The following is a 15016-nucleotide window of genomic DNA, read 5'->3' on the forward strand; positions in this document are numbered from 1 at the left end:
AAGCCAACCGCAGATGAGACCCAGGAGAAAGATAGAGGTAGGAGAAAGGGAAGGAGCGAAGGGGTGCGTTTAGGTGGGGAGAAACGTGTGGCTGAGACAACGCTATTAGAGATAAGGATAAGAGGGATCAAAATGGTGACGGGCCCACATAAATGTGTCGGTTACTCGAGGCGACCAACGAAACACGTGGATCGGCCAGATGATTGATACTCCCTCTGTCCCATAATGTAAGAAATTTTTGGACACTAAAGGCGTGCATAGTCCAACTGATGTCTGAATGTACATGGTTTGTTGGATCAACCAAACATCATCTATGCCATGTCAACGTCGAGAGGGCTCAAGGACGAGATGGACTACCCACAGGCAGTGAGTGGCTCATATTTGTACATCATTTTGGCCAGAACGAACGACCCCGGTGACCCGCCGCACTTCAACGAGACTATACTACTACTCATCTTCTCAGGAGCATCTGCTGGATATCTTGCCCGAGCCTCATGACGTAGATTGGAGTTGTGGAGGGGATCACCATGAAGTTTACGACATGATGTCATCCTGCTGTCAAACCACAAAGTATAACGTAAAACAGAGAAAGACCCCCCCCCCTCGCGCGTATATATAGAGAGAGACTATGTTCATCGATGGAAACTTGGGTTCAAACGGGTGTTTAAAGGAGATATACTGTATTAAAAAGTTAAGAGTGTGACTAGATCCCACTCGGCTGATACTTAACCAAGTCTCTCTGTAACATCATCATGTTTAAATAAAAATAACATATAGAAAGAAAAACCTAAAAAGAAATTTGCACAGATCTACATGTAAGATCTAAGGAATGTAGCAGCGACTGAGAGATAACTAAGTTCGAGTCAACTGAGATTTTGCCAAATCAAAAAACTTAAGGGTGTGACTAGATCTTAGTCGACTAACACTTAACCAAGTCTCAGTCTAGTGACATCATCTTGTTTAGATACAAATAACATATAAAATAAAAAAAAACTAAATTTAAATAATTGCACGGATCTCTGTGTAAGATCTAAGGAATATAGCATCGCCTCGGACATAACTAAATCCAAGTAAACTGAGATTTGCCAAAACCAAAAAGTCAAGTGTGTGATTAGACTCAGTCAACTGATGATTGATACTTGACCATATCTCGGTCTAGTGACATCATCATGTTTAGATACAAATAACAAATGAAAAAGAAAAGGGAGGAAGAACAAAAAAGTAAAATTTGCATGGATTTCTGTGTAAGATCTAAGGAATATAGCATCACCGAGACATAACAAAGTCTAAATCTATTGAGATTTAACAAAATTGAAAAGTTAAGAGTGTGACTAGATCTTAGTCGACCGATACTTAACCAAGTCTCGGTCTAGTAACATCATCGTGTTTAGATACAGATAACATACAAAAAAGAAGAAAAAAAACTAAAACACGGATCTTCGTGTAAGATTTGAGGAGTATAGCATCAACTGGGACATAACCAAGTCTAAATCAACTGAAATTTAGCAAATCCGAAAAGTTAATTATTGCTAGACGATCGTGCCCTCCCATTTGAAGAGGTACATTCTAATCTTCACCGTTGATTCAACTTATGGTGTAGTGAAGCAATAAAGCAAAAATAAACATCTCCCCAGATCCCCCCTCCAACTAAAAGAAATGAACAATTGAATTGGATTGAGTTAATGAAAATTTACAAATACTTGTTCATTACTCCACATACAAGACACATCAAATGGAATGTGTGGCGCACGCATTTGGAATCAAAAGAACGCAAACAAGCAAAGAAAACATAAACTAGGCATTGTCCATGGCGGCTGGTCTGATCGGGATTCCCGGGCTGGGCCTCAACATCGTTGCCACCTCCAAAGTACTTCTTCGGCAGGAGCTTCCTGGCCTTGTTAAACACGATGTCGAACGACAACAGCCCGTGCAGCGCAATGAAGACGACCACGACGGCTACGAGCGCGATGACGTAGCCAGACGTCTCCCAGTCCCTGCAGCTGCCGGCGGCGTACGCGCCAAGCAGCCCGAGCAGGTCCAGCACCACGGCGGTCTGCAACGTCCGCAGCGGCGCGCCGGGCTGCTGCTTCTTCAAGGTGCGCTGCAGCAGCAGCAGGATGACGGCGATAGAGGCCACAAAGGAAGTCGCGTTGCAGTAGAAGAATGCTTGGTACCGTGCAGCGTTGAAGTCAAGCAGGATCGGGTTGCCAGCTACGGTGGGCGGGTGTGCCGATGGGGACGGCCACGGGGTATCGTCGTCACCCCACATGCCTCCGGGACGCGCGAGACCCGCCTGGTACATCACGCTGGCCTCGAGGATGCCAAGCAACATCAGGTACTTGCGCTTCAGGTACCTCTCGCTTCAAAACCGGAAGATCTAGAAGCGTGAGGTGGTAAATGGCAATGGTAGTGAGCACGGCCTTGATCAAAATAATGCGCCCCAGCGTAGCCACATGCATCGACGACCAAGGCGGAAGCTTGCCTGCCACCTTGTCCTCCAAATACTGAAAATGGATGCGCTTTAGTCTTGTGACCGACAATAGAAGACCATGATATCGCATGGAAAAAGTAGTACGGACTGCCGTGAAGGCCGGTAGAATGTTGTCAAGGTCAAGGCTTGTTGCATCCTCTTTGTGGTCGGCCCATCTGTGCATCCTTGTATGCAGATGATGCTGCCATCTTTGTGGCGCCGATCAAGGATGATCCTACTTTGCTTCGACTTTGAGCTCCTTTGAGGAGGTTACTGGCCTGGTCATCAACTATGCCAAAAACCTTGTGGCCCCTATTCGCTGTGGCAACATCGACCTTGTCCCAGTCCCAGTAGACGTAGCCATCACTGTCGCCGCAGATGTTCGACGTGGGCAGGCAACCGCCCTCCCCACCGAGCCTCCCGCTCCCACAGCACGCGCTGGTCGCGTTCACGAAGCCGGCAGCCTGCGGGTTAGCGATGAGGGCTTGTCTGTGGGCGAAGCCGTCGGCGAGTGAGTAGGCGAGGCCCGGCAGCCTGGGCGCTAGGTCGGCGAGGAAGAACTTGAGGGCGCCATTGAATCCGGCCGCGAGCTCGTTTACGCCGTCGTTGCATGCGCCCCTTGCGTCGTGGGCGCGGACCATTGGCAGACATCCGGACAGGCCCACGTTGATGATGGCGATCTTCCTCGCGCCCATCATGTACAGATCCTGTGTGCCGGCAAACAGAGATTGTTTGGTGCCCATGATGAATCAAGGAACCCGTCTCTTTTGTACGACTACCTAACATAGCAGCTGGCTGATCTCGATATGGTGCCGGCCACGAAACGACTTGATTGTTTGGTAATTCTAGCTATGAGCTGGACTGGAGTAATAATGCAGGATGGATGTTGAACGACGCAAACAAGTAGGAGTATACTCTACTTTGAACGAGTGGAGGAGGCGGTACCGTGATGGTGGCGGAGTAGTTGGAGATTAGGCTGCCGTAGAGAGCTTCTCGTCCTCTCCCACCCTCTCTCGCACCGCTCGTGAAAACGCTTCGCGGTATCCGCGCTCCATCTAATCCTAACATCCAAACACCTCTTTGATTAGAATTAGTTCAGGGTTAAAATCTAACTCTAACCTCTAACAAAGTTAGAGTATCCAAACAGGGCCAGATGTGCTTATTTGGATTAGTTCTTCTCCAGACCATTAAAAAACATATTTTTCTCTCACTCTTCCTACGGCAGATCCCTCGGCACTTTCTCGAAGCTTCTCGTCCTCTCTCTTCCTCCCTCTCACACCGTCCGTGAAGGCGCCTCGCCGTATCCGCGCTCCATGTAACCCTGCCATCCAAACACCTTTTTGGTTAGAGTTAGTTCAAGGTTAAAATCCAACTTTAACATTTAATTGAGTTAGAGTATTCAAACAAGGCCATTGACAGTTTCCAAGGGAAAAATACATCTCTCGATCTGGCTCAACTTTACTACACTAGTACTTACCGTTGAATCGAGAATCCCAGCTCCTGCAGAAGCATAGCTTACGCCTCTAAGCAGAGCAGTGTCGATCAGACGACGATGAGCTTTTAGCGACAGATAAGCCGGAGGGCTCCTCTCGAACCCCAGATTCTTGGCTGCATACATGAGTAACATCACCAACTAACATATCATCATTTTTCTACCAACAAATGATATGATCAACTGACCGACGTACCAATGAAGTCGGCCACATTGTAGCCATTGCTGAACCTTCCGGAATCCCAGATTCTTGGCTGTGGTGGATGTGTTTGTATCGGTTGGTTCGGTGATATTGCATTATATATAAAGTGGGGAAATCCAACGCTTTTACCCGGCGCGACAGCCGAAACTTAGGCCGGTCACGCGGAAATTACGCGAACTGCACAGATCTGGTGCTGCTTCCTTCACAAAATTTTATTTTCCCCTCCCCTCGTTGTGGTCCTGCGCAGCTTACCTCCCCCAACCTTGTCTTCTTCTTCTCCCAACCCCTACTTCCTTGGCGAAATTTCCTTTCTCCTCCCCTCCATTCCTTTTTCTTCTCTGGCGAGGCAGGCTCCGAGGCCCGGCCACGGGGATGCTACTCTTGTTGCTTGGATTGTTAAACTGTATATTGTTAGGATATAGGAGGTTGTTAATATTGTATCTATCTCCTGTATCCTAACAATATACAGTTTAACATGGATTGCTTCGCCGGCCAGCTAAGGAGGGGAGGCGCTGCTGCAGGGGGAAGACAGAGGGGGACGACGGCATTGCCGCCAGGGGATGGTGAACTTTGGCGACGACCATGGGGGATGTGGTGCTGCAACCAGCAGTAGGTTTTGCTGGAACCGACCGCCAACAATGCTGGAACCTTCCTGGCGTGGTACTCCAAGCAGCAATCATTTTTTGCTAGAACTAGCCGGGGCGGCGGTGCTGGAACCGGCCTGGCGCGGTGCTGCGACCGGTAGTCAGAAATGCTGGAACCAAACAACCAGAGTGCTACCTTGGGCTAAAGGCGTAGTCCTGCCGGCCGACGAAGGTGTTGCAACTGGCGATCTATGATGCTACCACCGACATGCCGAGATGCCACAACAGGCGTGGTGAGGTGTTGGCCGCTCAGCGACTGGGCGGTGCTACAACTTGCATCCGAACATGCTACGACTAGTGATCCCAAGTGCTACAACCGGCAGTAATTTTTGCTACGATGACCGCGGTGACCACGCCCTCAAAATGCTACAACCGCTGTTGCTAGATGTTGGAACCGTGTCGGAAGATGCTGGAGCCATGGTGACTAGGAAACCACCCACGCTGGACCATGGGACGGTGGTGACGATAGCAAGCCTCGATGGCGAGGCGAGCCAGGTAGAGGAGATCGGACATGGAGGGCCAGGGGCGAATGCTGCAACGGGTCACCGGCGAGCTGCAACGGGTTCACGGCGACCGAGACGGTGACCATGCAGTGCTACAACCTAGACCCGGGGAGCTGCAGCCTCGACTTTTTTTTGGCCGGAACCTATGACCGTGGCAAGCACGACGGCCACCACTACGAGCACGACGAGCGGGGGTGGTGGCGCAGGGCAGCTCATTGTGGGGGAGGAGAGGGGTGCGGGAGAACTAACGCGAGAAAGAAGGAGGGGACGACGCGGTGAGGATGGAGAGGGGAGGGGCTGAATCGCGTAGTCTCACTAGTAGAAAGACGACTTTTAGTATCGGTCCGTAAGGACCTTTAGTACCGGTTCTGGAACCGACACTAAAGAGTGGGGACTAAAGGTCCCCCCTTTAGTCCCGGTTTAACACGGACCGGGACCAAAGGCCCACCATGTGGCACGAGGCGCGCCGTGGTCCGAGGGACCTTTAGTACCGGGTTTTTTCTGATTTATTTTTGAAATAAAGCAAAAACAACCCGTCTACTGGGCCGGCACGGCCTGCATACGACTAGAAACCCAACCTCTAGTTGGGCCAGGATGCAGGCCTGTACGGCCCAGTAGGCCTCACGGGGCAGAAGACTTGCAATAGGCCCACAAAGGCCTGCTTAGAGAGGAGCTCGACACGGTAGCCGCGGCGGGGCTTATAAATCGCTGCGAGCTCCTCTCAACTAACGAGGTGGGACTAAACATGGTGCACTGTGAGTGGTAGCGCACCACCTTTAATACCGGTTGGTGGCTCCAACCGGTACTAAAGGGGGGGGGTCTTTAGTACCGGTTGGAGCCACCAACCCGTACTAAAGGCCACCACCTCTTTAGTACCGGTTCATGGCACGAACCGGTACTAAAGGTTCGCCACGAACCGGTACTAATGAGCGCCGCCCGCCTAGTCGTTGGAACCGACACTATTGGTCACATTAGTGCCCGCTCAAATACAAACCGGGATTAATGAGCTAAACATTTGACCCTTTTTCTACTAGTGTCTGGGACGCACACATCGTGTGGCCGCGGCCACGGTGCAACTGCCCGAAACTTTAGGCCGGCGCATCGGCGCCTAGTACCGCCCTCTATATATTATGGGAAGCTACGATGTGTAAGCAACGTGTGTGATTCGTTTCCAAAAGAAGACACCTAGGGGCAATATCTCCATTGCCATGATTCCCGGCAGGAATGAGCACAACACACGGCGGCTGGACTAGACAGATCGTGGCCTCGTGGGTATATATATCAGTCTTGCTAAGTCTTAGTCAATTAAGACTTAGCGAAATCTCAATCGATGCTATAACCATGAGATTTTATATTGAGATCCGTGCAACATTTTATTTTTAATATTTTTTTTCTCTCTTACATGTTATGTCATTTGACTGAGACTTGATTAAATTTCAGTCGACTAAGACCTAGACACCTAGCCACACTTTATAGATATCACTGCCGGTGTTCCTGACCGGAAATCATGACGACGGACCCAACAGAGGACATCGAGTTCCTTTGGAAGTGGGGCAAGTACCTGCTTCTCCTAGCCACGCTGGTCGCTAGCGTCAGCTACGTGGCCGGCCTCAACCCTCCGGGCGGCATCAGGCCCAAGGATGGAGGCAACGCCCTAGAGTACCGCGTCCGCGCTGTCCGGCCGTACCCGCCGGCGCCGGTAGCGCCGGCACCCGCGGTCTACCCGTTCCGCGTCGGCGACCCGGTGCTCGTGCACACCTACTCGTGTCGGTACATCGCTTTCTTCTACTGCAACGCGACCCCCTTCGTGGCGTCGCTGGTCATCATCATGTTCCTGCTGGACTAGCGCATCAGCGGCAACCGCGTCGGCCTCATCGTGCTCCGCTCCGCCATGCTGCTCAACCTGCTCGCGCTCATGGCCGCGTTCGCCACGGGGAGCTGCCGCGACGTGGTCGCCTCCATCTACGTGTCCGCGCTCTTTGGCCTGGGCTTCACCTCCGTCGCCGTCCACGTCTACCTGGAAACGCGCCGGAAGGAAGTACCGGTGGACTCGTGTGCTTGGAGGAGCCCCGAGGAGGAGAAGCGCCTCAAGGAGCGGCGCAAGTTCCTGCTGCTGCTCGCCACCTTCGCGGCGCCGCTTTCGTACATCGCGGGGCTAGCGCCGCCGGGAGGCTTCTGGAGCGAGACCAGGCCGGGGCACCGCACCGGCGCCCCGCTGCTGCATGACGGCCCCTACAAGATCTGCTACCACGTGTTCTTCTACGTCAATGCCAACTTTTCCCTCGCCATCATCATGCTGCTCATGAGTGTTGGAATTCTGCTAGTAGGCCTTTGGCCCAAAGCCCAACTAAAATTCTGAAATTCTTTTGACCCATTCATGCACACATGTGAGTGGAGTGAGTGAGGCTAAAGTTTAGTCCCACCCCGGAAGTTGAGAGAGAGTTGCACCTCTTTATAAGGTGAGCTCTTCTACCACTTGTATGAGCATGAGAAGAGGAGACCTACACACGCGCTCCTCCTCCACGCCTCGTCACGACGCGCCGTGGGTTGCGGGATTGAGCCGAGCCGAGGACAGAGCTATGCACGTTGTCTATATTTTTGTTGCATGGGAAAATTAATGAGTCATTAATTAATAATTAACGGACGCGTTAATTACTGAACCGTTTCCGATTCTTTTGGATCGTGACGACTCAGACGTGGGGTTTACTCCCACGACCTACCCGGCCCGCACTATATAGTCAGGCAGACGTCTACCCTAGCCGCTGCCGCTTCGTATGGTTTCTCACCATCGTTCCAGATCATTGCGCCGCCAAGCAAGTCTTCTCCATCCCTCCTTCCGGCGTGCACCGCGAGAAGGGACAGCAGGCCTCCGGAACCCCGCCTCTCGTGATCCTGTACGGGAGAGGGGCGATCAGGTTTTTGGGGAGCGCACTCGCGCGACTACTGCCAGCGACGACTTCGCGAACGACGACTTCTTCCCCGACCTCGGCAACCTCGTCCTCGACGACATGGGCGACAACGTCAACGCCGGCGGTGCTGCACCCGCTGCACCGTATGTGATTTTATCCTTCCTGTTCGAGATCGTGGTAGAATTCATGCTTCTAGTATGTGCCCTAGATGTGATATGTTCATCTGCTATGCTAGTTCGCATGATTAGTTTAATCTCTGCTGTTGTGGTCATGATTTATCTTCTGTTTATTCGGATTAAATCTCGTAGTAATTTGCTTATATTTCCAACAATCCAAAAACCTGATGATAGGCAATTTACTCCCTGCCTTTAAGGGGGCGCAATATAAGAGGTGGCGCACGAGAGCAGTCTACTGGTTTCAGACCATGGGCTGCTATGATGCCACCAAGGGCAAGCCTGAGGGCGATCTTAATTCAGCACAGCTGGAAGCTTTTGAGAAGATCGATACCCTCTTTAAAGGTGCTCTTCTGAGTGTTCTTGATGACTCTATTGTGGATTCGTATATGTTGTTTGACAACGGCAAGGACATGTGGGCTGCACTCGAGGCCAAGTTTGGTGCCTCAGACGCCGGTAGCGAGTTGTACGTCATGGAGCAATTCTATGACTACAAGATGACTAATGAGCGCCCTGTTGTACAGCAGGCTCATGAGATACAGTCACTCGCAAAAGAACTTGAGTACTTCAAGTGTGTGTTGCCGGAGGCATCATTGCCAAGCTTCCACTTTCGTGGAACAATTTTGCTAGTTCCCTAAAACACAAGAGACAGGAGTTTTCCGTTGCGGACCTCATTGGTACTCTTGATGTTGAAGAGAAGGCGAGAGCAAAGGACACACGTGCTCGAGTTGCTGAGGGAGGTTCTAGTGCCCACATGGTACAGAAGAAGAACTCCCAGCCCAACAAGTTAAGAAACAATAAGAACAAAACTCAGGGCAAAGGCAAGTTTGATACAAAGAACAAGCCATCACATTCTACCAACTTCAAGAAGAATTCTCATAAGAAGGGGAAGGGACTTTGCCATGTCTGCGGTGATCCTAATCACTGGGCTCCGAAGTGTCCTAACCGCTTTGAGGAGCGCGAACATGAGAAGAGCGGCAAGTCCGCTAATGTTGTCATCGGTGATACTGATATGAAGGAATCAGGGTACGGTATTTTTCCTACCATCCTTTCAGTATTTCAATCCCCTGATTGGTTAATTGACACCGGTGCCAATGTACATGTTTGTGCTGACGCCTCCATGTTTTCTTCTTACCAGGCAACAGGGACTTCACCCGTGCTGATGGGGAACAGGTCACATGCCATCGTTCGAGGTGTTGGTACGGTTGATCTGAAGTTTAGTTCAGGGAAGACTGTGCGTCTGAAGAACGTTCATCATGTGCCGTCCATCAATAAAAATCTCGTTAGCGGTTCCCGTTTATGTCGAGATGGTTTTAAGTTGGTTTTTGAATCCAATAAAGTTGTAATTTCTAAGTGTGGACAATTTGTTGGAAAAGGCTATGAGCGCGGAGGCTTGTTTCGCCTATCTTTGTCAGATATTTGCACTAAAGTTATTAATAATGTTTGCCACAATAATGAGTCTGATATTTGGCATTCACGACTCTGTCATATTAACTTTGGTTGCATGACGCGGTTAGCCAATATGAATTTAATTCTGAAAATCTCTACTGTCAAAGGCTCCAAGTGCCAATTATGTGTGCAAGCTAAGCAACCTCGCAAGTCCCATAAGACTGCAGAGGCAAGAGACTTGGCGCCACTAGAGCTTATACATTCTGATCTTTGTGAGATGAATGGCGTGTTGACAAAAGGTGGAAAGAGATACTTCATGACGTTGATTGATGACTCCACTAGATATTGTTATGTCTATCTTCTGAAATCAAAAGATGAGGCTTTGACTTTCTTTAAAAACTATAAAGCTGAGGCAGAGAACCAACTTGATCGAAAAATTAAACAGCTTAGGTCCGATCGTGGTGGAGAGTATTTTTCCAATGAATTTGATCTGTTTTGTGCGGAACATGGTATAATCCATGAGAGGACGCCTCCCTACTCACCCCAGTCAAATGGGGTAGCCAAAAGAAAGAACCGAACTCTAACTGATATGGTTAACACCATGTTAGACACTTCGGGTCTATCCAAGGAATGGTGGGGGGAGGCGCTAATGACTGCGTGTCATGTCCTAAACCGAGTTCCCACAAAGCATAAGACCATGACTCCATTTGAGGAATGGGAAAGGAAAAGGTTGAAACTCTCTTACCTACGTACTTGGGGTTGTTTGGCGAAAGTCAATATACCAATTCCCAAGAAGCGCAAGCTTGGACCAAAAACCGTGGATTGTGTTCTTCTGGGCTTTGCTTTTCATAGCATCGGCTATAGATTTTTGATAATAAAATCTGAGGTATCCGACATGCATGTTGGTACGATTATGGAATCAAATGATGCAACTTTCTTTGAGGACATATTTCCTATGAAGGATATGTCGAGTTCATCAAATCAGGAGATACCTACTCCATCTAGTGAGGAATCCATTGTAATTCCTGAAATCACCATTGCGATGGAACACGTTGAGAATCCTGTTGAGGGTAACAATGGAACTCCTGTGAGGAGTAAGAGACAGAGGACTGCAAAGTCTTTTGATGATGATTTCATTGTGTACCTCATGGATGACACACCCAGGACTATTTCAGAAGCCTATGCATCTCCTGATGCTGACTACTGGAAGGAAGCTCTACGTAGCGAGATGGATTCCATCTTAGCTAACGGTACCTGGGAGATTACCGGCCGTCCTTATGGGTGCAAACCTGTAGGATGTAAGTGGGTGTTCAAGAAGAAGCTTAGACCTGATGGTACGATTGAAAAGTATAAGGCACGGCTTGTGGCCAAGGGTTATACCTAGAAAGAAGGTGAAGACTTCTTTGATACTTACTCACCCGTGGCTAGACTGACCACAATTCGGGTGCTACTATCACTGGCTGCCTCACATGGTCTTCTCGTTCATCAAATGGACGTTAAGACGGCTTTCCTCAATGGAGAGTTGAAGGAGGAAATTTACATGGATCAGCCAGATGGTTTTGTAGTACCTGGTCAGGAAGGAAAGGTGTGCGAGTTATTAAAGTCTTTATATGGCCTTAAACAAGCTCCTAAGGAGTGGCATGAGAAGTTCGAAAGAACATTAACTGCTGCCGTCTTTGTAGTAAACGACGGTGACAAGTGCGTGTACTATCGCTATGGTGGGGGCGAAGGAGTTATTCTTTGTCTGTATGTCGACGACATATTGATCTTTGGAACCAAACTTGATTTAATAAAGGAGGTTAAGGATTTCTTATCTCGCTGTTTTGAGATGAAGGATCTAGGAGTAGCTGATGTTATCTTAAACATCAAGCTGTTGAGAGATGAGAATGGTGGGATCACATTGCTTCAGTCTCATTATGTGGAAAAGGTCTTGAGTCGTTTTGGGTATAGCGACTGCATGCCTTCTCCAACTCCATATGATGCTAGTGTGTTTCTTCGAAAGAATCGACGGATTGCTAGAGATCAACTGAGGTATTCTCAGATTATTGGCTCACTTATGTATTTGGCGAGTGCCACGAGGCCTGACATCTCTTTTGCTGTGAGCAAGCTGAGTCGGTTTGTGTCAAAACCGGGAGATGATCATTGACATGCGCTTGAGAGAGTTATGCACTATTTGAAAGGCACCGCGAGCTATGGGATTCACTACACCGGGTATCCAAGGGTACTGGAGGGTTATAGTGACTCAAACTGGATATCTGATGCTGATGAGATTAAGGTCACAAGTGGTTATGTTTATACACTTGGTGGTGGCGCTGTTTCCTGGAAGTCTTGCAAGCAGACCATCTTAACGAGGTCAACTATGGAAGCAGAACTCACAACATTAGACATTGCCACTGTTGAAGCAGAGTGGCTTCGTGAACTCTTGATGGACTTACCTATGGTTGAAAAATCAATACCCCCTATCCTGATGAACTGTGATAATCAAACTGTGATCGTCAAGATAAACAGTTCTAAGGACCATATGAAGTCCTCAAGGCATGTGAAGAGGAGACTAAAATCTGTCAGAAAATTGAGGAACTCCGGAGTTATTACGTTGGATTATATCCAAACGTCGAAAAACTTGGCAGATCCCTTCACAAAGGGTCTATCACGTAATGTGATAGATAATGCATCGATGGAGATGGGTTTGAGACCCACCGCATGAGTTGTCCATAGTGGTAACCCACTCTATGTGATCGGAGATCCCGTGAAGTAGAAGTGGGAGACAAGCTATTGGTCAGCTGGGAGGAGAGTATCCCTATATTAATTATCCCACTCCGTGAAGATGCAATACTCTCCTGATCTGCATGGCAGGTTGATACTTATCTTAATGTGTTCCAAGTGGCTTATTCGGGTAAGCAGAGATGTTGTCCTGCAGAACATCTTCTGAGGAACACACCTATATCAATTTGACTGCTAACGTCGTAGTCTGTGAGAATTGGGTGTTCTCTAATAAATTCATGAAAGGCCCTGGAGTATGATGTATACGCTCCACCCGCGGGGAAGCCTTGCGGCAGCCCAGTATCGGTCAAGAATTTATGTGAAACTAGTTTCACAGAAAACTTGTAGTTCAATACATAGTCCACTATTCAAGTTGTGATCTAGTGTAGCATAAATTTCTAAGTGGAAGTTCAACTTCACAGTCTCCACTAAGCACTGATATATAAAACAATGTTTTGGAACTAAATGATGAGATGTGCCAATGAGACTTTGTGGGGGATTGTTGGAATTTTGCTAGTAGGCCTTTGGCCCAAAGCCCAACTAAAATTCTGAAATTCTCTTGGCCCATTCATGCACACATGTGAGTGGAGTGAGTGAGGCTAAAGTTTAGTCCCACCCCGGAAGTTGAGAGAGAGTTGCACCTCTTTATAAGGTGAGCTCTTCTACCACTTGTATGAGCATGAGAAGAGGAGACATACACGCGCGCTCCTCCTCCACGCCTCGTCACGACGCGCCGCGGGTTGCGGTATTGAGCCGAGCCGAGGACAGAGCTATGCACGTTGTCTATATTTTTGCTGCATGGGAAAATTAATGAGTCATTAATTAATAATTAACGGACGCGTTAATTACTTAACCGTTTCCGATTCTTTTGGATCGTGATGACTCGGACGTGGGGTTTACTCCCACGACCTACCCGGCCCGCACTATATAGTCAGGCAGACGTCTACCCTAGCCGCTGCCGCTTCGTATGGTTTCTCACCACCGTTCCAGATCATTGCGCCGCCAAGCAAGTCTTCTCCATCCCTCCTTCCAGCGTGCACCGCGAGAAGGGACAGCAGGCCTCCGGAACCCCGCCTCTCGTGATCCTGTACGGGAGAGGGGCAATCAGGTTTTTGGGGAGCGCACTCGCGCGACTGCTGCCAGCGACGACTTTGCGAACGACGACTTCTTCCCCGACCTCGGCAACCTCATCCTCGACGACATGGGCGACAACGTCAACGCCGGTGGTGCTGCACCCGCTGCACCGTATGTGATTCTATCCTTCCTGTTCGAGATCGTGGTAGAATTCATGCTTCTAGTATGTGCCCTAGATGTGATATGTTCATCTGCTATGCTAGTTCGCATGATTAGTTTAATCTCTGCTGCTGTGGTCATGATTTATCTTCTGTTTGTTCGGATTAAATCTCGTAGTAATTTGCTCATATTTCCAACAATGAGCAGGACGCTGAGCGGCCTCCTCGCCGGCTCGTACGTGCTGCCGGTGTGTGTCCTGGTGGAGCTGCTGGGACTCATGGCCGCCTACGCTATGCGCCGCAATCACATTCACATGCGAAGGACGGCGTATGTGGCTCGGCACCTTTGAGACGTCCGGGCTCGCCACGCGCGTATGACGCATTTGCGTGGAGGCATGGCCGGAGCCGATCTATCCCAGTGTTGTAGAATTATGTTGTTTGAAATGTTTAATGTTGAACGAGATTCACTTAAAATGTGGAATGAATCATGTTAAAGTTTTCTCTCTCCTACCCTATATGGGTTTTTATATCACCAGTTGGAGATGCTCTTGGTGAACATGACCACCCTAAATCATGTCGATAATGCTGCATCTACGTAAGCCTGTGAAACGAGAGAGATAGAGATTGGATCGGCGCACCAAACCTGGTGGCCTCAGGATGTATTTATAGGGTGCAACTAGGGCACAAGATACAGTTGGTTACAGGAGATAGATACAATATTAACAACCTCCTATATCCTAACAATATACAGTTTAACATCCCCCCTCAATCTGGACTTCCTACACGAAGGTTCAGATTGTATCTGTTTGAGACGAAAGGTGTCTCAGCTAATGGCTTGGTGAAGATGTCCACAACCTGTTCTTTGGAAGAGATGAACCTAACATCCAATGCTTTGGCTGCAACTCGTTCGCGAACAAAATGGAAATCCACCTCGATGTGTTTTGTTCTGGCGTGGAATACTGGGTTAGCGGACAAGTAAGTGGCGCCCAAATTATCACACCACAAGATTGGAGGCCGTGGCATAAAAACTTCAAGCTCTCCAAGAACTGACTGAACCCAGATTATCTCAGCTGTACCATTTGCAATGGCCTTGTACTCAGACTCCTTACTGGACCGCGAGACAGTGGCCTGCTTTCTAGAGCTCCACGATACAAGATTGGGACCAAGAAAGACAGCAAACCCTCCTGTAGACCTGCGATCATCACTGCACCCAGCCCAGTCTGCGTCAGAAAAGCAACTCAA

The 15016-nt window shown here is 49.0% G+C and overlaps 1 protein-coding gene across 1 annotated transcript; it reads right to left on the reverse strand.

The window, feature by feature from the left end:
- Window positions 1–1653: 1653 nt before the first annotated feature.
- On the reverse strand, window positions 1654–5527 carry LOC125507579 (GDSL esterase/lipase At5g37690-like). Its single transcript, XM_087524803.1, has 5 exons — window positions 5455–5527; window positions 3948–4078; window positions 3748–3842; window positions 3416–3548; window positions 1654–3177 (listed from the first exon to the last, which is right to left on the reverse strand). Exons 1-5 carry the CDS (start codon window positions 5525–5527, stop codon window positions 2611–2613), a joined length of 999 nt encoding a protein of 332 aa, XP_087380929.1. The 3' UTR covers window positions 1654–2610.
- Window positions 5528–15016: the final 9489 nt, after the last annotated feature.

The sequence above is a fragment of the Triticum urartu genome, chromosome 5A, assembly GCF_056163025.1.
Source record: "Triticum urartu cultivar PI428250 chromosome 5A, HENAU_Tu73, whole genome shotgun sequence".
Taxonomy (NCBI): Eukaryota; Viridiplantae; Streptophyta; class Magnoliopsida; order Poales; family Poaceae; genus Triticum; species Triticum urartu.